This window comes from Salmo trutta, chromosome 32 (genome assembly GCF_901001165.1).
Source record: "Salmo trutta chromosome 32, fSalTru1.1, whole genome shotgun sequence".
NCBI classification, from domain to species: domain Eukaryota; kingdom Metazoa; phylum Chordata; class Actinopteri; order Salmoniformes; family Salmonidae; genus Salmo; species Salmo trutta.
Window position 1 is genome coordinate 11,228,089 of NC_042988.1, and position 22,532 is coordinate 11,250,620.

Genomic DNA, 22,532 nt, shown 5'->3' on the forward strand with positions numbered 1-22,532 from the left:
AGGGAAGGATAGAGGGAGGAGGAGAGGGAAGGATAGAGGGAGGAGGAGAGGGAAGGATAGAGGGAGGAGGAGAGGGAAGGATAGAGGGAGGAGGAGAGGGAAGGATAGAGGGAGGAGGAGAGGGAAGGATAGAGGGAGGAGGAGAGGGAAGGATAGAGGGAGGAGGAGAGGGAAGGATAGAGGGAGGAGGGGAGGGAAGGATAGAGGGAGGAGGAGAGGGAAGGATAGAGGGAGGAGGAGAGGGAAGGATAGAGGGAGGAGGAGAGGGAAGGATAGAGGGAGGAGGAGAGGGAAGGATAGAGGGAGGAGGAGAGGGAAAAGGGCAGAGGCGGGAGACAGGATAGGATGAAGGGAGCAATGGAAGTAGAGGGACGGTTAGGGAAGGGCGGAATCAAGGGTGAGAGGACGAGAGGGAGGAGAAGAGGGATAGAGGGAGGAGAAGAGGGATAGAGGGAGGAGGGGCGAGGAGTTGAAGGAAGGGAGAGCAATGAGGTACCACCACTGGGTTACTATAAAGGAAAAAGATACTGTTTTCACACGGAATGCTCAGCTTCTCTGAGAAACCACTGACAAGACACATTACTACTTACTCACTTTCTTTGTCCTCCTAACACATAAACACAATGCCCACAGATTATAACATGTCTTCTATGAAGCATCCTCAAAGAGAAAATGGAAGAAAATACTCAGAAAAGACTGAAGGCAAAACTGCCATTTAGAACTTCAATAACGTAACTGTAAATGAGCAATATTACAGCTCTATTGCGTAAAAACACACACACACGGACAATAGACAAAATAATAAAGGTGGAAAGTAAAATGGCATAAAGAGAGATTAAACCAACGCCCTATGCTGTACCTGTGTCTGCTGCCTCCATGAGAAGAGTTCTTCAAATAGAAACGGAAAAGGCTTCGGTACCATGTAAAAACGCTAGGTTTCAGTTCTTTATCAACTAGTGGGTTGAGAAGTATGTGTAAGGGTGTGTGTGATTCACTGTGTTCGTTGGTATGAGTGCATTACACACACAAAAAAAGGAAACTATGTCTTGCTTGCAGTGATAATGTCTTGGTTAGCTGCTATGCGTTTTCAAAATGAAAGCAGTCATTTCAAGGTTGAATGACAGATATACATGAAACAACCATAAGTAATATATCCAAGATCAGGGTTGGGGAGTAATGGATTACATGTAACGTGTTACATATAACCGATTACAAAAAAAAAAAATGTAATCCGTTACGTTACCAGCAAAAATATTGTAATCAGATTACAGATTCCTTAGAAAAACTAGATGATTAGATGATTAAAAACTAGCTGATTACTTGTAGGATTACTTTTAAATTCAGAAAGGACGTTACCGAAAAAAATGTTTATGACACCTTTCTGTTTTCTCAAAGACATTGAAATCAGCATTGAAAAAGGCGCAGGTTTAAGTTTGTTCCACCTGAGAGAGTCTGACCACAAGTCAGAGACCCCTATGATGATCACACCAAATGCGTTTGATGGATAGCGGGAAAAGAGCAGGAATAGGCCTTGGTAGGTTTTAGTCCAAGCTGTCTTCCAATGGTGCGACTGCTGTCAGCATCCAAAGATTATACATCCTACTTGAATAAAGGCTTGGAGGTAAGGACGACAGCAGCGGTGTAGCCTACGGGCGATACGGATATCACCTATAATCGATATCTACATACATAACGCTTTGATGTGACACACACTGCTGCTCGAGCTACTTGTTTCTTACGGATTGTCGTCGTTGTAGATGACTGTGTATTTTAACCCAATAATGGTTGAATTTTAGAGGTTTAAGCTGCTTATCACGTATTGTTTTTGCGACTGGTGGACAGCCAGTAGGTGAAACAAATCACTCTTGCAACAGCTGCATGGTGCAGATTCCAGCATTTGGAATAACAGTTTGAGGGACTTCTTCCCTCCTAAACTCCCCCGTGGTATTGTGCTCCACATACTGTCAAAAACAAGCATAATTTAAGAAGACCACAAGTGGGGCTTTTATTGCTCAATCTAATTTGTGCTGATAAAAACTAAATTCCTGGGCCTAACAGACACATGCTCAAACTTGCACACTTTTGATAGATTTAAACAGCTACAAATGATTCAGATATCATAGTGTCCCCAACAGAAACGTAAACATTAGGCCTAAAGCAAATTCAGCATATGGCATTCATTTTTCACATGTAAATAGCACTTTTTGGCAGTATTCAAAGCAGCATTTCTTTTTCAGCTCGAAACAACAAAATGATAAACAGAGTAGGCTAATAAGTCCTTTGTTTTTGCGTCATGCTCAGGTAAAACTATTTGGCTAATCTATATTTCCAAGTCCTATTCTTGAAGATCAAGGAGTATTCAATTAATTGGAATGACTGGAAATCTGACAGACTTAGTTTTTTTAATGTCACGATATAGCCTAATCGTTTACAGGGGTGTGTGCTTAGTCCCCTCCTGTACTCCCTGTACACCCAACACGGCGAGGCCACGCACCACTCCAATAACATCATCCAGTTTGCTGACGACACGACGGTGGTAAGCCTGATCACCGGCGACGACGAGACAGCCTACAGGGAGGAGGTCAGTGACCTGACAGTGTGGTGCCGGGACAACAACCTCTCCCTCAACGTCATTAAGACCAAGGAGCTGATCATGGACTACAGGAAATGGGGGTCCGAGTAGGCCCCCATCCACATCGACGGGGCTGCAGTGGAGCGGGTTCAGAGGTTAAAGTTCCTCTGGATCCAAATCACTAAGGACTCAAAATGATCCACACACATCCCCCTCAGGAAGTTGGAAAAGGTTGGGGCCCTGAAATTCAAGTTCTACAGCTTCTTGACGGGCTGCGTCATTGCTTGGTATGCCAACAGCATAGAGCTACAGAGGGTGGTGCGGACAGCCCTGTACATCACTGGGGCTGAGTTCCCTACCATCCAGGACCTCTATATCAGGCGGTGTGAAAGGAAGGCCCGGGAAATCGTTAAAGACTCCAGCCACCCATGTCACAGACTGTTCTCTCTGCTTCCGCATGGCAAGAGGTACCGTTGCATCAAGTCTGACACTAACAGGCTCCTGAACAGCTAATTTTCCCAAGCCATAAGACTGCTAAATAGAAACTTGTTTATATGTTTTTGCACTCCCTATGCACACTCATAGGACTCTACACAATCACACACACTGACACCACTTCATACACATACCATGCACACACATTTATACTGACTTTACACACGCACACACACTCACATACAATCTTCATTTACACTGCTGCTACTGTTTATCATATATCCTGATGCCTACACACCTTACCCGTATACATATATACCTATATCAATCCAGTATGCCTGCACATTGTAAATATGGTATTGGAACTGACCCTGTATATAGCTACTGATCCTGGAACTGACCCTGTATATAGCTACTGATCCTGGAACTGACACTGTATATTGCTACTGATCCTGGAACTGACCCTGTATATAGCTACTGACCCTGGAACTGACCCTGTATATAGCTACTGACCCTGGAACTGACCCTGTATATAGCTACTGACCCTGGAACTGACCCTGTATATAGCTACTGATCCTGGAACTGACCCTGTATATAGCTACTGACCCTGGAACTGACCCTGAATATAGCTACTGACCCTGGAACTGACCCTGTATATAGCTACTGACCCTGGAACTGACCCTGTATATAGCTACTGACCCTGGAACTGACCCTGTATATAGCTACTGACCCTGGAACTGACCCTGTATATAGCTACTGACCCTGGAACTGACCCTGTATATAGCTACTGACCCTGGAACTGACCCTGTATATAGCTACTGACCCTGGAACTGACCCTGTATATAGCTACTGACCCTGGAACTGACCCTGTATATAGCTACTGACCCTGGAACTGACCCTGTATATAGCTACTGACCCTGGAACTGACCCTGTATAGCTACTGACCCTGGAACTGACCCTGTATATAGCTACTGATCCTGGAACTGACCCTGTATATAGCTACTGACCCTGGAACTGACCCTGTATATAGCTACTGACCCTGGAACTGACCCTGTATATAGCTACCGATCCTGGAACTGACCCTGTATATAGCTACCGATCCTGGAACTGACCCTGTATATAGCTACCGATCCTGGAACTGACCCTGTATATAGCTACTGATCCTGGAACTGACCCTGTATATAGCTACTGATCCTGGAACTGACCCTGTATATAGCTACTGACCCTGGAACTGACCCTGTATATAGCTACTGACCCTGGAACTGACCCTGTATATAGCTACTGATCCTGGAACTGACCCTGTATATAGCTACTGACCCTGGAACTGACCCTGTATATAGCTACTGACCCTGGAACTGACCCTGTATATAGCTACCGATCCTGGAACTGACCCTGTATATAGCTACTGATCCTGGAACTGACCCTGTATATAGCTACTGATCCTGGAACTGACCCTGTATATAGCTACTGATCCTGGAACTGACCCTGTATATAGCTACTGACCCTGGAACTGACCTTGTATATAGCTACTGACCCTGGAACTGACCCTGTATATAGCTACTGACCCTGGAACTGACCCTGTATATAGCTACCGATCCTGGAACTGACCCTGTATATAGCTACTGATCCTGGAACTGACCCTGTATATAGCTACTGATCCTGGAACTGACCCTGTATATAGCTACTGACCCTGGAACTGACCCTGTATATAGCTACTGACCCTGGAACTGACCCTGTATATAGCTACTGATCCTGGAACTGACCCTGTATATAGCTACTGACCCTGGAACTGACCCTGTATATAGCTACTGACCCTGGAACTGACCCTGTATATAGCTACTGATCCTGGAACTGACCCTGTATATAGCTACTGACCCTGGAACTGACCCTGTATATAGCTACTGACCCTGGAACTGACCCTGTATATAGCTACTGACCCTGGAACTGACCCTGTATATAGCTACTGACCCTGGAACTGACCCTGTATATAGCTACTGACCCTGGAACTGACCCTGTATATAGCTACTGACCCTGGAACTGACCCTGTATATAGCTACTGATCCTGGAACTGACCCTGTATATAGCTACCGATCCTGGAACTGACCCTGTATATAGCTACTGACCCTGGAACTGACCCTGTATATAGCTACTGATCCTGGAACTGACCCTGTATATAGCTACTGACCCTGGAACTGACCCTGTATATAGCTTCTTACTTTCTAGTGTTCTTCTTATTTATGATTTTTTTTCTTGTGTGTTTTTGTTCTACCTTGTTATCTTTTGCACTAATTATTGATTACTGCATTGTTGGGTTTAGAGCTTGCAAGAAAGGCATTTCACTGTTGTGCGCGTAACATCAAAACTTGAAACTTATCTGTATTAAAGTACAAAGCAATGGGTTTAAAGAAGCCTACATACACCATAAAGTGAAACGCAACATCCATGTATGGCCAGCTATGTAAACTCTAAAGTTGATTTATCCTGCAACAGATGTCGTTCAATTGGTAATATTCATTTTTGTCTTCTTCTAATGCCTCTTAAGTAGTCTAAAAGTAACTGAAAGTAATCAGATTGTTACAGAGTTTGGGTGATCCAAAAGTTACATTACCGATTACAATTTTGGACAGGTAACTAGTAACTAACGGATGTCATTTAGAAAGTAACCTACTCAACCTTGTCCAAGATAACCCTACAACGTTCATCTCAACCATTCTAAAACACACACACAAGGGGATGTGAAACCAGCAGGCCACAACACACTTTCTGACTGACACAGAGGATTATGGACCAGACTAGTGTTTGCATGTAGAGAGGGAAGGGTAGGGTTTTGCCCATGTTTAACTTTTGTAGCTTCAGGTCCTAATGCTGTCCTCACTAATAACCACGGCTGCTGCGCCTGTCTGAGTACCTTCACTAAACAGCAGAGGGCAGCAGATCTTCAGTCTCAAATGGAAGCAACGGCTCAAAACCGACTTGGCTCTCAACTCCAAACCAACCCCTATAGGCTTAACATGAACTTTTGAAACTTAATGTTATGCTTTCTTGTATTGTTACAAGGTGCTCAAAACATACTTGTCATGCAAGACTCGTCCCTCTCTCCCCCATGTTTCTTCTCTGACATACATACTTCTCCGCAGACATCATTTTCTCCCCTTCGTTCCTATCTGCTTCCACTTTCACTGCCTTCCACCTGCTTCCCTCTGTTTCTCGACATCTTCCTCACCCCTCCTCTTCTCTCTGTACCAGTCTCGGTGCTAGGGCCAGCCCAACAGAGGCAGTAGGAGAAGGGGCTGAGGCGGAAACATTTCCAATCTGGGATGTGGAATCTGCCTGTTTACAGCCGAGCCCAGAAATAGCCGCTCTCGCTGCCTGTGGGTTTAACAAAGGTCATCATTAACAGAACCAGCACAGCAGAGCCAGTAGAGAGAGGAGCCCTGAGTGGGAGCCACCACAATACCGGCCTTAGAATGGAGCAGGGCTCTATACTACCACAGCACACTGCTATAGCCTACTACCACTTCCCCTTCTCTATAGGAGACGCCATGACCTCACCCGCTCACACAGAGACACAGAGAGAGGATGAAAGAGAGATTTCTTTGAGAGAATAGGCCATGTTTTGGCCAGCTCAGTGTGAGTGTGTATGTGTGTGTGTATGTGTTGGGTGGAGGGTAGTGGCTCTGTGTGTCTGTTGTGGGGAGGGCATAGTGGTACACAAAGGCAGCATTGAGGGCTGTGGGCACAGAGTGCCATGTCTGAGGCTGGCAGTGTGACAGAGACAGTCTGGATCCCTACTGTACTGTGCCTCACAGGGGGTTCCACTACCACCAGGCCCCCTGTCCTACCATCTACAACACTGGGTTCCCCCAAAAAGGAGGCTCAGGGGGGACAGTATAACCTGCCATCCTAATAAGACCCAATACTAGGATTTACAGTAAAAATGCTCCAATATGTAATTCCTTTCATTGGTTTTGTTACCGCAAGCTACCAACACTATTCAAAAGGAGACTACAGTGAGTGGAAGCACCATATAGAGAACGCTAAGTCAAACTACCGATACTAGAGGGCAAGAGAATCCAACCACCATCCTGGACAGCACAGACTCTGTGCTTTTGTGTGTCTGTCTACTACACGGCCTCATCATCTACAGTCAACAGAACAGCAGCCTATTAAATCATGCTCCCAAACAACCAGATCACAGATCCTATCAGGGAGAGGAAAAAACGGAGAGATAGAGAAACAGCAAGAGAGAAGTTTTAAGTTTCAGTGTTTGGTCGTGAAACGTGCCTCAGCTTGCCGCCCTGACTGCCTAGTTTCGGTAAATTTTCAGCTGCTCTGAGCAGGAGGGAAGAGAAGGAGCAAGAAGTTTCTCTGTTTTCTGGTTCTCTTCCCTATTAAACCATTTCATCTATAGGTCTCCCTCTCTCTCTATGTTCCGTCACGGCTTGGCCCCACATTGAGGGCATCTATCTATCTCTCCATTTCAAACGTAGGTACAAGTTTCCGACGCAGCTCATTTGAATCTGCTTTGCACTTTGCTGACCTCGGTTGTTGTCCTGACCATCTGAGGGAGTAGCCTACCTTGCCTAGAGAAAGTCTACACCCCCCTTGGATTTTGTCACATTTTATTGTGTTACAAAGTGGGATTAAAATGGATTTTATTGTCATTTTTGTCAACGATCTACACAAAATACCCTAACCTCTAAAGTCAAAGATGAATGAAAAATAAAACACTAATATGCCTTGATTAGATAAGTATTCATGCCCCTGAGTCAATACATGTTAGAAGCACATTTGGCAGACGATTACAGCTGTGAGTCTTGTAAGAGCTTTGCACACCTGGATTGTGCGACATTTGCCTATTATCCTTTGAAAAAATCTTCAAGCTCTGTCAAGGTGTTGGGGATTATGGCTAGACAGCAATTTTCAAGTCTTGCCATAGATTTTAAAGCAGATTTAAGTCAAAACTGTAACTTGGTCACTCTTTGCCCAAGTCAAGCATATCCATACCATGATGCAGCCACCACCATGCTTGAAAATAAGGAGGCAGTTACTCAGTGATGTTTTGGACCAAACATAAGGATTTGCATTTAGGCCAAAAAGTGTATTCCTTTGCAATCTTACTTTTGTGCCTTATCGCATATATAAGCAATATTTTTATTCTGTCACGGTTGTCGTAGGAATGAGCGGACCAAAGTGCAGCGTGTGTGTCGTTCCACATTTTATTTACTCTGTGAAACTATGCAATACATAAATAAACTGTATAAACAAAACAACAAACCAGGACACAGAGGTGAAACATACACTACTCAAAATTAATCTCCCACAAAAACCCAGGTGGAAAAAAACCCTACTTAAGTATGATCTCCAATTAGAGACAACGAGGACCAGCTGCCTCTAATTGGAGATAATCCCAAACAAACCCAACATAGAAATATAAAACTAGAACCTGAACATAGAAATACAAAACATAGAAAAACACCCCCTGTCACACCCTGACCTACTCTACAATAGAAAATAACATCTTACTATGGTCAGGACGTGACATATTCTGTATATTTGAATTCTTCTTTTCACTTTGTCATTTAGGTCAGTATTGTGGAGTCACTACAATGTTGTTGGCCCATCTTCAGTTTTCTCCCATCATAGCCATTGAACTCTGTAACTGTTTTAAAATCCCCAATGGCCTCATGGTAACATCCCTGAGCAGTTTCATTCCTGTCTTGTAGCTCAGGTCAGAAGGACGACTGTATCTTTGATGTGTCTGGGTGATTTAATACATCATCCACAGCATAATTATTAACTTGACCATGCCTAAAGAGATTTTCAATGTCTGATTTGTTATTGATACACATCCACCAATCACTGCCCTTCTTTATGAGGCTTTATAAAAGTTCCCTGGTCTTTGTAGTTCAATCTGTGCTTGAAATTCAATACTTGACTGAGGGATAATACATACATATGTGGTATGTATGGGGGACAGAGGAAGGGTTAGTCGTTCAAAAATCATGTCAACCCCTATTATTTCACACAGAGTGTAACTTATGTGATTTGTTAAGCCACATTTTACTCCTGAACTCATTTAGGCTTGCCTAAACAAAGGGGTTGAATACTTATGCAACAAGTATATTTGAGTTATTCCATTTTTATTCATTTGTTAAAATTGGCAAAATGTTCTTTTCACTTTGACATGGAGTATTTTATGTAGATCAATGCCAAAAAAAACCACAATTAAATCTATTTCAATCCCACTGTGTAAACGCAACAAAATGTGAAAAAGGTTCAAGGGGGTGTAGACTTCCTATAGGTACTGCATGTGGCCCTGGCCTGGTCGTGCCTTAGCTGTGGTTGGTTGGTTGCCTGTGGTTTGACCGTAGGGCTAGAGGCTATGGTCTGTTGATTAGTACTGTACATGTTGGAGCAGTTGGCTATTTAGTGAGGCTCTGTTATGTTCATCATGTGTTCTTTCAGCACCAGAGCAGAGGCAACGAGCTGAGACACGACCAGATACTTCCTGTTCTGTTCTCACAAACACATACACACACACTGTACATACATACATACATACATACATACATACATACATACATACATACATACAAATGTGTGGTTACAGTAGAACACACACGTAGTACACAAATACACAAACATTCAAACAGTTACAAAGCCCAGAGGGTCATCTCAGTAAATCCAGGCATAATGCCAAAAGTTATGGTTATTATTAGATTTCCAACCAGTTCATATATACTATTAGGATTTTGTTGTTGTCATTTAGCAGACGCTCTTATCCGGAGCGACTTACAGGAGCAACTAGGGTTAAGTGCCTTGCTCAAGGGCACATCGACAGATTTGGACAGACAGACGTACTCCGCGATCACAGACACACGCCTGTGAGACATAAAGTCAGCTTCCACCTCATCTCCTGTGAATGGAAAGGCAATCTGAGAGACTGGGTGGGGGGCGGGGGGGGGTTAGTGAAGTCCCGTAAATTATGATTCAATCAAACACTACTAATACCGTCTGCATGTCTGCGGGAAGTGCCAGTATTACCCAACACAAACAAAGACACAGACTGGAGACAGAGTGAGGAAAAGCCCGGAGCCTGGCCACATAGGCAGACCACTTCTATTCTCTAAATACAGGCCAAGTCATAGTCTACGTCCTCCCATCTTTCTGGTAAGCTTCTTGTCTGTTTTTACGAACAGTTAGTTTCCAGTAAGATCAATCAGGAGGAATATGTTTGTGTCTTAAACAGAAGTGGGAGTGATGAGGTCTGCAAGTCACATGGAGGGGTAGGGAGAGGAAGAGGAGTGTGTGATGGTGGAGGTGCTTACCTATAAAGGGAATGGAGGCCATTGCGTCATCCTCTAGAGACAGGGGGGCCAGGTTGCCATTGGTACGGTGCGGGGCACTATCTCCTGAGGGGCGAGGAGCGGGGGCAGCGTTGTGGGGGTCAGGGGGGAACGCAGGGGGTTCCGTGCCATCTACAGGCAGGGTGTAGTGGGGGTGGCGCATGGCGTGGGCACTCCTTCGCCCCGTGGGGGGTTTCTGTCTCAGTTTGACCTCCTGGGTCTGAGCTACCACCTCCACCTGGCCTTCCACTGCCCCTCTCTCATGGTTGGTGGGGCGGTAGGCCTTGTCAAGGGGCTCAGGGGTGGTGGAGGCCAGGGGGGATGGAACTGAGGGGACAACACCCTCAGGGGGGCTGGTTTTGGGGGTGGGGGCCCAGCTGAGGTGGGGTCCAAGGTAGGAGGGGTCCCTGAAGGAGGGTTGCTGCATGATGCGGCCTGTCTTGCGGTTGAAGGAGGGGCTGTAGCTGCGGTAACCTACTGGCTGGTCGTCCAGGCTCTGTCCGGTGGGCAGACGTCTGCTCTGGGGGGCTGGCTGTTGGGGCTGGGTATGTGGGTGGGACTGTGATTGGGTTTTGTGGTGCGGCTGTGCTTGTCGGCCCATAGAGGGGGCCGGCGCGACACTGCAATGGTTCCCCTGCCTCTGATAGGCCTCAGTTCTGGGTGCTTGTTGTGAGGCCTGCTGCAGCCAGGCAGGCCTCTCGAAACGGGGCGACCCCAGCATCTCCAGCGAGCGGCCATAGCGGTCGTACTGTACCAGCAGGTTCTCCGACCGGGCTCTGCTGCCGTAGGAGGAGGGGTGACTCTGGTCCCGGGCCCCCTCCCAGTCTCCGTAGGTCCAAGAAGGGTCCCCGTGGGGGCCGGGGCCTGACTGTTGCAGTAGCATCAGGGTGTCCTGGGAGGCACTGTGGGGCCAGCCGCCCGGACCCCGGCGGTGGCGCCCGGGGCCTGTCTCACACAGCCTGTCCTGAGAATAGCTGCGGTGGCGTTGGTGCATGCTGCCACTGCGGTCCTGGCGCTGCTCAGCAGCTTGGCTGTAGTACCACTCAGACAGGGCCTGTTGGCAGTGATGGCTGTGGCTGGGGCTGGGCTGGGGAGGGCTGGCCCAGGCCTGGCTGCCCTTCCGGGGCTGAGAGGAGGCGGTGGTGGCGGTGGCATTGTGGTTGACGTAGTAGACACGCAGAGGGCTGCTGAGGGGCCCTCCTGAGGAGGAAGATGAGGAGTAGGAGCGGCCCCTGGTCTGTCCCGTAGGCTGCTGCCCGGTCACACCGTACTGGATCTCCTCCGTCCTGTGGGGGGGGGTACTGTGGCCCACCGGCTGTCCGCCCCGCCCCTCCTGCCAGCTGGCCGGGCTGCCCACGGTGGAGCGGTTGTCCAGGGGGGACAAAGGGCTGGCGGAGCCTGCCCAGCGGCTCCAGTTGTCCAGCTGGTTCTGGCCCATGGGGGCCGGGGCCCCAGCGGGAGGCTGGGACTTGGCGCGGGGAGCGTAGCAGAGGGGCGGGGGTACCGGAAGGTTCCGGGCTCCCCCTGTGTAAGGCTCGTTGCCCCTCAGGTAGGCATCCTGGGAGTATGCCTGTAGGGGGAGACAGAGGGAGAGAGGTGAGACACAAACAGGAGGAGTTCAGGTGACGAACAGAGGTCAGAGGTGAGGAAGGAGCGATACAATTGCTTTGACAGTCACAGGTTTCACCGGCACAGCATTCCTCTAAATCTCCTTGTTAACTATGATGTTACACAGCAAGCGACGTCTAGAATCATCCGTGTTCATCCTCCTACCACCTCAGTCTGCTCAGCCATAGTGACTCTTAGGGGCCCCAACTCAGCCTCCAACACAAACACAGCTACTAGTTAGCTGTAGGCACTAGCACGCGCCTTGAGCAAGAGCCACAACACAGCAGCCATCTGCAGCCACACTGACACAGAGCAATGTTCCAAATATACCACCATAACAAAACACTGACTTAAAACAACAACAAATCTGGATCTATCAAAACAAGCACAGAATCTCACTGTTACAGCTAGCTTGATCCAATACACCCGCAACAACACCACACATCTAAAGTGTTGTTCAGCGTTTAGCCCCTCAAGCTACAGCCGCAACACCGATTAAGAAACTACAAAGCTACAGACTTAAAACCTCTTTGCCCAAAATGAATTCATATCAAAAGACAACACTTAAAGAGGAAGTGTTCAGGCTTTACCTCAGAGAGCAGGGCAGGCCCACGCTCAGTCTGGCAGTGTCTCTCAGGATCTATCCTGGCTTGAAGTCAGGAGAAGAGGAGAGGAGGGGAACTCCTCAATGCACGAGTCTGTTTGCTTCCCACAGACACTAACACTCCCGTTGCTACGATTTACCGCGCTCTCCCTCTCTCTCCTTTCTCCAGTTTACGTCTCGACTTCTTCTTCACACTCCTTTTTTTTGTCTCTCTCGCTGTTCTTTCTTGCTGTCTGTCGAACTTTCTTCTTTGTTCAGTGTGCTGTCCTCAGACAAGCCCTTCCAAACTCCTTCTCCTCTTCCCTCTCTCTCTCTCTCTCTCTCTCTCTCCCTCACTCTACCCTGTGGGAGGGTGGAAGGGGGCATGGCTAGAGCTGGTGATGTCACCACTGGAATGCAACCGATGCCCGTGGTGAGGGGCGGAGTGAGAGGAGAGAAGGGTGAAGGAGTGGAGGGGTGGGGGAGTGGTAGTGGGGTTGAAGGAGGGGCAGTATTTGGAAGGGGAAAGACAGGGTGCTTGGTGGGTAGGGGGTTGTGTGTGTGAGAGAGAAGCCCAGGTCGGGCGCCCAGGTCTGGGCGGTTGTGTCAGCGTTGTGCCCCTGGGTTGCTCCTCCTGGTCCAGAGGAGAGGCGGTGACATGCTCTGCATGTCTGGTCATGTGAGTAAGTGGTGGAGCAATTTATGAACTGAGGCAAAATATGTGAGTGTGTGTGTGTGTGTGTGTGCGCGTGTGTAGGTAGCTGCTTTTCATGTGACGTTTCACAGAACTTTGGATAATAGCGTGAATGAATGTGTGTTGTAATCTAAGGACAGACCAGAAAGCGTCTGCGTCACGGCCTAGCTAGTTCCTGAGAGCTGAGAATTTCGACTCGAAGTAATGGAACATCCAAGATGTTATCTCTCTTTAGTATTAGTATTCTTAAATCAACGAATTGATCAATGAATTCATCAGGTATTAACTTATGAGTATTTCTATTAGGGTGTAGTATGGTTGAAATATCATACTCACACTTACCAGCTGCAGCACGTCTTCATCTTTTGGCATTATAGAGACCTCCAACACACTCTCACTGTGGAGAGAATGAGAAGAAAGGAGAGAGGGAGAGAGGGCAAAGAGAGGGGGAACCGAAGAGAGGGGAGAGAAGGAGGGAGGAAGGGGAGAAGGGAAAAAGGAACACAGATGGAAGGGTAGGAAAAACAATATAATTCCACATTTTTTCCAAACTCTATCCTGTTACAGTAAGAGAAGACTTTCCCCCTGTTGTGACGAAGGGTTTTGTTTTGCTTTGAGAGGAGTTGATCAGCAACCATGTCACAGGAGACCCTGCTGACGATGACCCTGGTGACTCTACTGCTCTCAGCGGATGTGTTCTGGACACTCATTGCTCCAGGCTATTCTCTTTAGGAGGAAATACTCACACAAGTCAAGGAAGACTTACACAACTGAACATGTTCCACATTCCAGAATCATGCTATACATACATAGAAAATGCAAAGTAAACGGCACGAGACATGTCTCGTACATAAACGACACCCACACATACACTGCATTCGAAAAGCATTCAGACCCCTTGACTTTTTCCACATTATGTTACGTTACAGCCTTATCCTAAAAAGGATTAATTAAATCATTTTCCTCATCAATCTACACACAATACCTCAAAGACAAAGCAAAAACTGTTTTTTCACGAAATTTTTGCAAATGTATTTTTTGTTTTTACAGAAAACAGTGTACGACCCTGCCTTACACAGGAAGCGACGCAGGTCCTAATCCAGGCACTTGTCATCTCCCGTCTGGATTACTGCAACTCGCTGCTGGCGGGGCTCCCTGCCTGTGCCATTAAACCCCTACAACTCATCCAGAACGCCGCAGCCCGTCTGGTGTTCAACCTTCCCAAGTTCTCTCACGTCACCCCGCTCCTCCGCACACTCCACTGGCTTCCAGTTGAAGCTCGCATCTGCTACAAGACCATGGTGCTTGCCTACGGAGCTGTGAGGGGAACGGCACCTCCGTACCTTCAGGCTCTAATCAGTCCCTACACCCAAAGAAGGGCACTGCGTTCATCCACCTCTGGCCTGCTCGCCTCCCTACCTCTGCGGAAGCACAGTTCCCGCTCAGCCCACTCAAAACTGTTCGCTGCTCTGGCACCCCAATGGTGGAACAAGCTCCCTCACGACGCCAGGACAGCGGAGTCAATCACCACCTTCCGGAGACACCTGAAACCCCACCTCTTTAAGGAATACCTGGGATAGGATTAAGTAATCCTTCTAACCCTCCCCCCCTACCCTCCCCCCCAAAAAAGATATAGCTGTACTATTGTAAAGTGGTTGTTCCACTGGATATCATAAGGTGAATGCACCAATTTGTAAGTCGCTCTGGATAAGAGCGTCTGCTAAATGACGTAAATGTAAATGTATTGTAAATGGGAAAGGTACTAAAACATGTCTGCAGTATTGAAGGTCTTCAAGAACAGTGGCCACCACCAAGACTCTTCTTAGAGCTGGCCATCCAGCCAAACTGAGCAATCAGGGGAGAAGGGCCTTGCAAGGTCAGAAGGGCCTTGGTCTGACAGAGCTCCAGAGTTCCTCTGTGAAGATGGGAGAACCTTCCAGAAGGACAACCATCTCTGCAGCACTCCACCAATCAGGGCTTTATGGTAGAGTGGCCAGATGGAAGACACATGACAGCCCGCTTGGAGTTTGCCAAAAGGCACCTAAAGGACTCTCAGACCATGAGAAACAAGATTATCTGGTCTGATGAACCAAGAATAAACTCTTTGGCCTGAATGCCAAGCATCACGTCTGGAGGAAACCTGGCACCATCCCTACGGTGAAGCATGTAGGGATGGTGCTGTGGGGATGTTTTTCAGCGGCAGGGACTGGGATACTAGTCAGGATCGAGGGAAAGATGAACGGAGCAAAGTACAGAGAGATCCTTGATGAAAACCTGCTCCAGAGTGCTCAGGACCTCAGACTGGGGCGAAGGTTCACCTTCCAACAGGACCACAACCCTAAGCACACAGCCAATACAACACAGGAGTGGCTTCGGGACAAGTCCCTGAATGTCTTTGAGTGACCCAGCCAGAGTCCGGACTTGAACCCGATCGAACATCTCTGGAGAGACCTGAAAATAGCTGTGCAGCGACGCTCCCCATCCAACCTGACAGAGCTTGAGAGGATCCGCAGAAAATAATGGGAGAAACTCCCCAAATACAGGTGTGCCAAGCTTGTAGCGTCATACCCAAGAAGACTCGAGGCTGTAATCGCTGCCAAAGGTGCTTCAACAAAGTACTGAGTAAAGGGTCTCAATAGTTATGTAAATGTGACATTTCAGTTTATTTTTAATTCACCCTCTGAATGGCACACATACACAATCCATGTCTCAATTATCTTAAAAATCCTTCGTTAACCGGTCTCCTCCCCTTCATCTACACTGATTGAAGTGGATTTAACACATTTTTAAAAACCTGTTTTTGCTTTGTCATTATGGGGCATTGTGTGTAGATTGATGAGGGGACAAAAACTATTTCATCCATTTTAGAATAAGGCCGTAACATAACAAAATGTGGAAAGAGTCAAGGGGTCTGAATACTTTCCGAATGCGCTGTACATACTGTGGGTACACACAGACGCACACGCAGTACAGTGGCTCTTACCTGTTCTGTATGAGGGCAATCACCTGGGAGTAGGTTTTCCCTAGGACACTCTCTCCATTCACCTTCACCAGCCGATCCCCTGCAACACACATACGTACATACATATTTAAATCCCAGTATGACCAAACACAGCACAGATATTCAGTGATACACTCTCAATCAAAAAAGAACGAGAGCAACCCCCCCCCCACCCAGACACAGGACTCCTGCAGAGGGATATCCTGGTGGGTCAAGTCAGGGAGACCCCAGACCCAGACTTCCTGCTGGGGGATGGGTGGGGGATGGTTGAGATAGGGACTGAGGATTTGTGTATGGAAATATAGAACTATGTGCTTGCAGTAGGTTCTGTGAAGTCAGGAAGGACACGGTGTCGCCTAGGGGTTTGTTGTGTTGATATACCGGATCATAGGCCTGAGGCAAAATGCCTGTATCTGTTTGTGTGTTTGGCAGGAGAAAGGATGAGTCACACGTTAGTGTGTGGATGTGTTTTGATGGTGCAAGTTTGTGTGTGTGTGTGTATGTGTGTGTGTGTGTGTGTGTGTGTGTGAGACTGTGTGTATATATTTATATAGGCGTAATGGTTTAGCTTGGCTGGGCTGCAGGGGGCGGAATGCTGCACAGCTTAGCTTGCAAGACACAACAGGAAAACATCTCTAATTAGCTCCAACTTACACGGCTGGGTATTTGTCAGTCTGTGTCATTCTGTTCTCATCAGTATCATTACTAATTTCCTAAGAAGATAATGCAACTTTAATGTGTGTGTGTGTTTTTGCTGAACATGGTCTGGTATCCTTGTTGAATCATTGGAAGCACCTGCCTCTCTCTCCCTCTCATCATCTATGTGTGATCATGTCTGACGCTCCTAAGGTTATTTCCATTGCAAATCAGACTGTTCCTGCACACACTCAATTTCCCGTCCCTCTCTTTCTCGTTCTCTTTCAAAACAGACATTTTCCTTACCTGTACACAAGCCAGCCTGGTGAGCGGGACCTCGCTCTCTCACATTCTTGACAAATATGGTGTCCATTGGCTCCAACCTACTTCTCCCTACATGGCACATACAGTATGTTACTGTCACTTCATTCTTCAATTGATTAAATAGGACCTGATGATAACTATGAAATAAATCATTGCCCACCGGGTACAGGCGTCAATTCATCGTCTATTCAATGTTGGTTCAACGTAATCTCTTTGAAATGATGTGCAAACAACGTTGATTCAACCAGTGTGAGCCTAGTGGGAATATACTATATGCGTCAATATCATGACATGAGCATAAATACTGGCAATAATCCAATTGAGACTCAATAAAAGGACAACTCTATGCACAGGTCCAAGTTCAGGTTCACTCCCCCTTTTCTTAACAGTAGGCATTACAAGCTAAAGAATCAAACTGTTCTAGGAACAGTGTTTTGGGGCCACAAGGTCATCGGCAGCAGTGGGGCTCTCTCCTGCAGGGGGAGCAGTGTAGCTAGAGGGGGACCCTGGCTAGGAGGGGCGGTGACATCATCGAGAGACCAGAGTCTAGTGGTGATGGTGTTGAGTGAGGGAGACAACTTACCCTTTCCATTCCCGTTCTCCTCGTCCTGTGAAGACAACGAAAAACAACATCAACACTGATATCCAGGCCCATACAGACAATGTCACCCAGGGAACAAAGCTCCATGGCAAGCTAAACACCTGTTCACAGAACGTCCACCTCTTTCCAGGAAACCAGAATGACACAGGTATTAGGAAGGGTGGAGTTGGGTGACGAAACATGGGCTCATCGTAATGGCTGAAATGGAAAAATGCAACAGAGTCGAACATGTGGTCTCCATATGTACGATGCGTTTGATACCGTTCCATTAATTCCATCCCAGTCATGACAACGAGCCAGTCCTCCTATAGCTCCTCCCACCAGCCTCCTCTGGTGTGCACGTGTGATTGTTTGTGTGAATGGAAGCTGCCAAACGCTCAACGTGTCCCCTAAGCTCTTGTTCATGCAGTGTCTGTCTCTGTGCAAAACATATCAAATCAAACTTTGTCACATGCGCTGAATACAACAACTGCGCTGAATACAACAACTTAGGTCAAGCTTAGGTCCTGGATGTCATTACCTCTGTAGTGCCTACCGGTCAGGATGCTCTCAATGGTGCAGCTGTTGAACCTTTTGAGGATCTGGGGACCCATGCCAAATCTTTTCAGTCTCCTTAAGAAGAAAAGGTTTTGTGGTGCCCTCTTCACGACTGTCTTGGTATGTTTGGACCATGATAGTTTGTTGGTGATGTGGACACCAAGGAACTTGAAACTCTCGACCCGCTCCACTACAGCCCCGTCGATGTTAATGGGGGCTTGTTCGGCCCGCCTTTTCCTGTAGTCCACGATCAGCTCCTTTGTCTTGTTCACATTGAGGGAGAGGTTGTTATCCTGGCACCACACTGCCAGTTCTCTGACCTCCTCCCTATAGGCCGTCTCATCGTTGTCGGTGATCAGGCCTAACACTGTTGTATCGTCAGCAAACTTAATGATGGTGTTGGAGTCGTGTTTGGCCACACAGTCGTGGGTGAACAGGGAATACAGGAGGGGACTAAGTACATACTCCTGAGGGGCCCCAGTGTTAAGGATCAGCATGACAGACGTGTTGTTGCCTACTCTTACCACCTGGGGGCGGCCCGTCAGGAAGTCCAGGATCCAGTTGCAGAGGGAGGTGTTAAGTCCCAGGGTCCTTAGCTTAGTGGTGAGCTTCATGGGCAGAATGGTGTTGAACACTGAGCTGTAGTAAATGAACAGCATTCTCACATAGGTGTTCCTTTTGTCCAGGTGAGAAAGGGCAGTGTTGAGTAGGATTGAGATTGTGTCATCTGTGGATCTGTTGGGGCGGTATGCGAATTGGAGTGGATCTAGGGTGTCCGGGAGGATGCTGTTGATGTGAGCCATGACCAGCCTTTCAAAGCACTTCATGGCTACCGACGTGAGTGCCACGGGGCGGTAATCATTTAGGCAGGTTACCTTCGCTTCCTTGGGCACAGGGACTATGGTGGTCTGCTTGAAACATGTAGGTATTACAGACTCGGTCAGGGAGAGGTTGAAAATGTCAGTGAAGACACTTGACAGTTGGTCTGCGCATGCTTTGAGTACATATCCTAGTAATCCGTCTGGCCCAGCGGCTTTGTGAATGTTGACCTGTTTAAAGGTTTTGCTCACATCGGCTACCGAGAGCGCTATCACACAGTCATCCAGAACAGCTGGTGCTCTCGTGCATGCTTCAGTGTTGCTTGCCTCGAAGCGAGCATAAAAAGGCATTTAGCTCATCTGGTAGGCTCACGTCACTGGGCAGCTCGCGTCTTGGTTTCCCTTTGTAGTCCGTAATAGTTTTCAAGCCCTGCCACATCCGACGAGCGTCAGAGCCGGTGTAGTAGGATTCAATCTTAATCCTGTATTGACGCTTTGCTTGTTTGATGGTTCGTCTGAGGGCATAGCGGGATTTCTTATAAGCATCCGGATTAGTCTCCCCCTCCTTGAAAGCGGCAGCTCTAGCCTTTAGCTCGATGCAGATGTTGCCTGTAATCCAAGGCTTCTGGTTGGGATATGTACGTACAATCACTGTGGGGACGACGTCATCGACGCACTTATTGATGAAGCCGATGACTGAGGTGGTGTATTCCTCATTGCCATTGGATGAATCCCAGAACATATTCCAGTCTGTGCTAGCAAAACCGTCCTGTAGTGTAGCATCCGCGTCATCTGACCACTTCCATATTGAGCAAGTCAATGCTACTTCCTGCTTTAGTGTTTGCTTGTTAGCAGGAATCAGGAGGATAGAATTATGGTCAGATTTGCCAAATGGAGGGCAGGGGAGAGCTTTGTATGCATCTCTGTGTGTGGAGTAAAGGTGGTCTAGGAATTTTTCCCCCTGGTTGCACATGTGACATGTTGGTAAAAATGTATAAAACTGATTTAAGTTAGCCTGCATTAAACTCCCCGGCCACTAGGAGCGCTGCTTCTGGGTGAGCATTTTCTTCTTTGCTTATGGTCTTATAGAGTTGGTTGAGAGCTGTCTTAGTGCCAGCTTCGCTTTGTGGTGGTAAATAGACGGCTATGAATAATACAGATGAGAACTCTCTTTGTAGATAGTGTGGTCTACAGCTTATCATAAGGTACTCTACCTCAGGCGAGAAATACCTCGTGACTTCTTTAATATTAGACATCGCGCACCCGCTGTTATTGACAAAAAGACACACACACCCATCCCTCGTTTTACCAGAGGTAGCGTCTCTGTTCTGCCGGTGCATGGTACCTCCCGCTAGCTTTATATTATCCGTATCTTCGTTCAGCCTCGTCTCGGTGAAACATAAGATGTTACAGTTTTTAATGTCCCGTTGGTAGGATAATCTTAATCGTAGGTCATCAATTTTATTTTCCAATGATTGCACATTAGCAAGAAGAATAGAAGGCAATAGGAGTTTACTCGTTTGCCTCCGGATTCTCAGAAGGTGATTAGCATGGTAAGCTACATGACACGTGAACCATGTAGCTCTTCTTTTACAAGCTGATTAGCATGTGAAGAGTGACTTCAGTGGTATCCCAGCCAGGTCTCTCAGACAAACACACCTGTTCTGGTTTATGAGCTCCTAACGTTCAGCACACACACAGCAGAGACACTCTGACAGGTTTGACTGTCTGCAGGTGGTGATGTCATACACAGAGCCAAACACGTGTAGTTGTATGCATCAGACAGACGAGGGCAGCACTGAGCACACAGTCTGTCTATCATAGGTGCAGTTTGATAGAGTGATAGACTGATGTAGGCGCAAACATGCGCGCACACACACACACACACACACACACTGAGCTGAGTGGACAGTTTGGGGTGACTGGCTCCTGCCTGGCTTTAGGCAGAGCTGAGTGGGCTCATTCCTGCCTCCACAGACAATAGTGGGGGTTTATGGCCAGAGAAAGGAGGGCTGCCGCCCCAGAATAGAGCCAGGAGCCAGGGAGGCTCCCCAGCTGAGTTGACCACCCGTCTGGACACATGTGGGCCTGTGGTGGGGCTGAGGACCGAGAGACGGAGATGCACTATCCTCATCTCTACATCTCTCTCTGATTCTCTCTCTCTCTGTGGATATAGATGTAGGGTTAGGGACAGCTACCATGCATGCACTGATCAGTCCGTTAGGACAATCATCAGGCATGTATCCATGATGAGGGGAGTTACATCATACAGGTCTTTGATGGGGCCCTAATGATGGGCAGTCACCCCTGAGGACCCTGCAGATGGGTAGGGACAGAGGGCTGCGTTCTCTGTGCCACTCGCTGCCCCTCACAGCAGCATGTGACCCTGGGGACAGGACAGGCAGCATTGGGCCCATTGTCCGTGGTGGTCCTGGTAGAGGACATGGTACTGCCGGTCCAGGCTGGGGGTAATATGAGAGTGGTACCAGGCAGGCCAGGACAACAGAGCCCATTGACACTCTGTGTCCCAAATGGCACCCTATTCCCTTTATAGTGCAGTACTTTTAACCAGGGCCCATAGGGCTGTAGTACACTATATAGGGAATAGGGTGACAATTTTGCGTATTGACACTTGCTATGTCCCAAATGGCACCCTATTCCCTTTATAGTGCAGTACTTTTAACCAGGGCCCATAGAGCTGTAGTACACTATATAGGGAAAAGGGTGCCATTTTTGGGACACACTGTGTCCTGTCCTTACTGCAGCTGCTGGGCTGGGGGTTGAAGGGGGTTCATCATAATAGGGCCCTTGTTTTGGCTGTAACCCCCCCCCCCCCCCCCCTCGTCGCTCTATTTCACATCTGTAGCTCTGTCTGCCCCGACAACTCAGAGAACAAAACAAAACACCCACCGGGATGATGCTTTTTCTGATGAGATTGTTATCTATGATGCTGAATGGCTGTATAGTTAAGACAGGACATATCTTTCAGTAAAACGCCGTTGTTTTTCCTGTACTGTCTCTTACAGCAGTGTCCTCCTTTTGGAAAAAGGTATACGTGAGCCAAAAGGTACACTGGCAGTGGTAGAATTGTCTGTCCATAGACAGTAAAACAGACTTAATGGTATTCTCCCTCTCTGTAAATCGGTCCTACAGGAGTATGGAGGTTGTGTATCACCCTTGCCCTTCTGTCCTTCGCTTGTTTATCCATCTCTACTCTAATGACAGGGCTCTTCTTATGACATCCATCTGTCTATGTCCCTAATCTGATTAACTCATATGAGTCTACCCCAACACTTTAATTGGCTACGCTTGTTCAATCCCTGCATTTAATTGGCTATGCTTGGCTTGTCCCCCATTGTGTCCTGATTCTCTTG

General features: G+C 47.5%; 1 protein-coding gene across 7 annotated transcripts in view; it reads right to left on the reverse strand.

Moving 5' to 3' along the window:
• The window catches only part of LOC115171062 (rho GTPase-activating protein 23), a 60,754-nt gene that overhangs the window by 12,557 nt on the left and 25,665 nt on the right, over positions 1 to 22,532 (reverse strand). For 5 of the 7 annotated variants that reach the window (XM_029727540.1, XM_029727541.1, XM_029727539.1 and 2 more), the window contains exons 3-7: positions 17,786 to 17,810; positions 17,185 to 17,271; positions 16,225 to 16,303; positions 13,578 to 13,638; positions 10,339 to 11,926 (exon numbers count right to left, since the gene is read on the reverse strand). In XM_029727540.1, coding sequence (XP_029583400.1) covers positions 10,339 to 11,926; positions 13,578 to 13,638; positions 16,225 to 16,303; positions 17,185 to 17,271; positions 17,786 to 17,810 — 1,840 coding nt within the window. Of the gene's footprint in view, positions 1 to 10,338; positions 11,927 to 12,554; positions 12,759 to 13,577; positions 13,639 to 16,224; positions 16,304 to 17,184; positions 17,272 to 17,785; positions 17,811 to 22,532 lie in introns of those variants that run through there. The other 2 variants (XM_029727538.1, XM_029727542.1) reach the window with 2 other exon arrangements.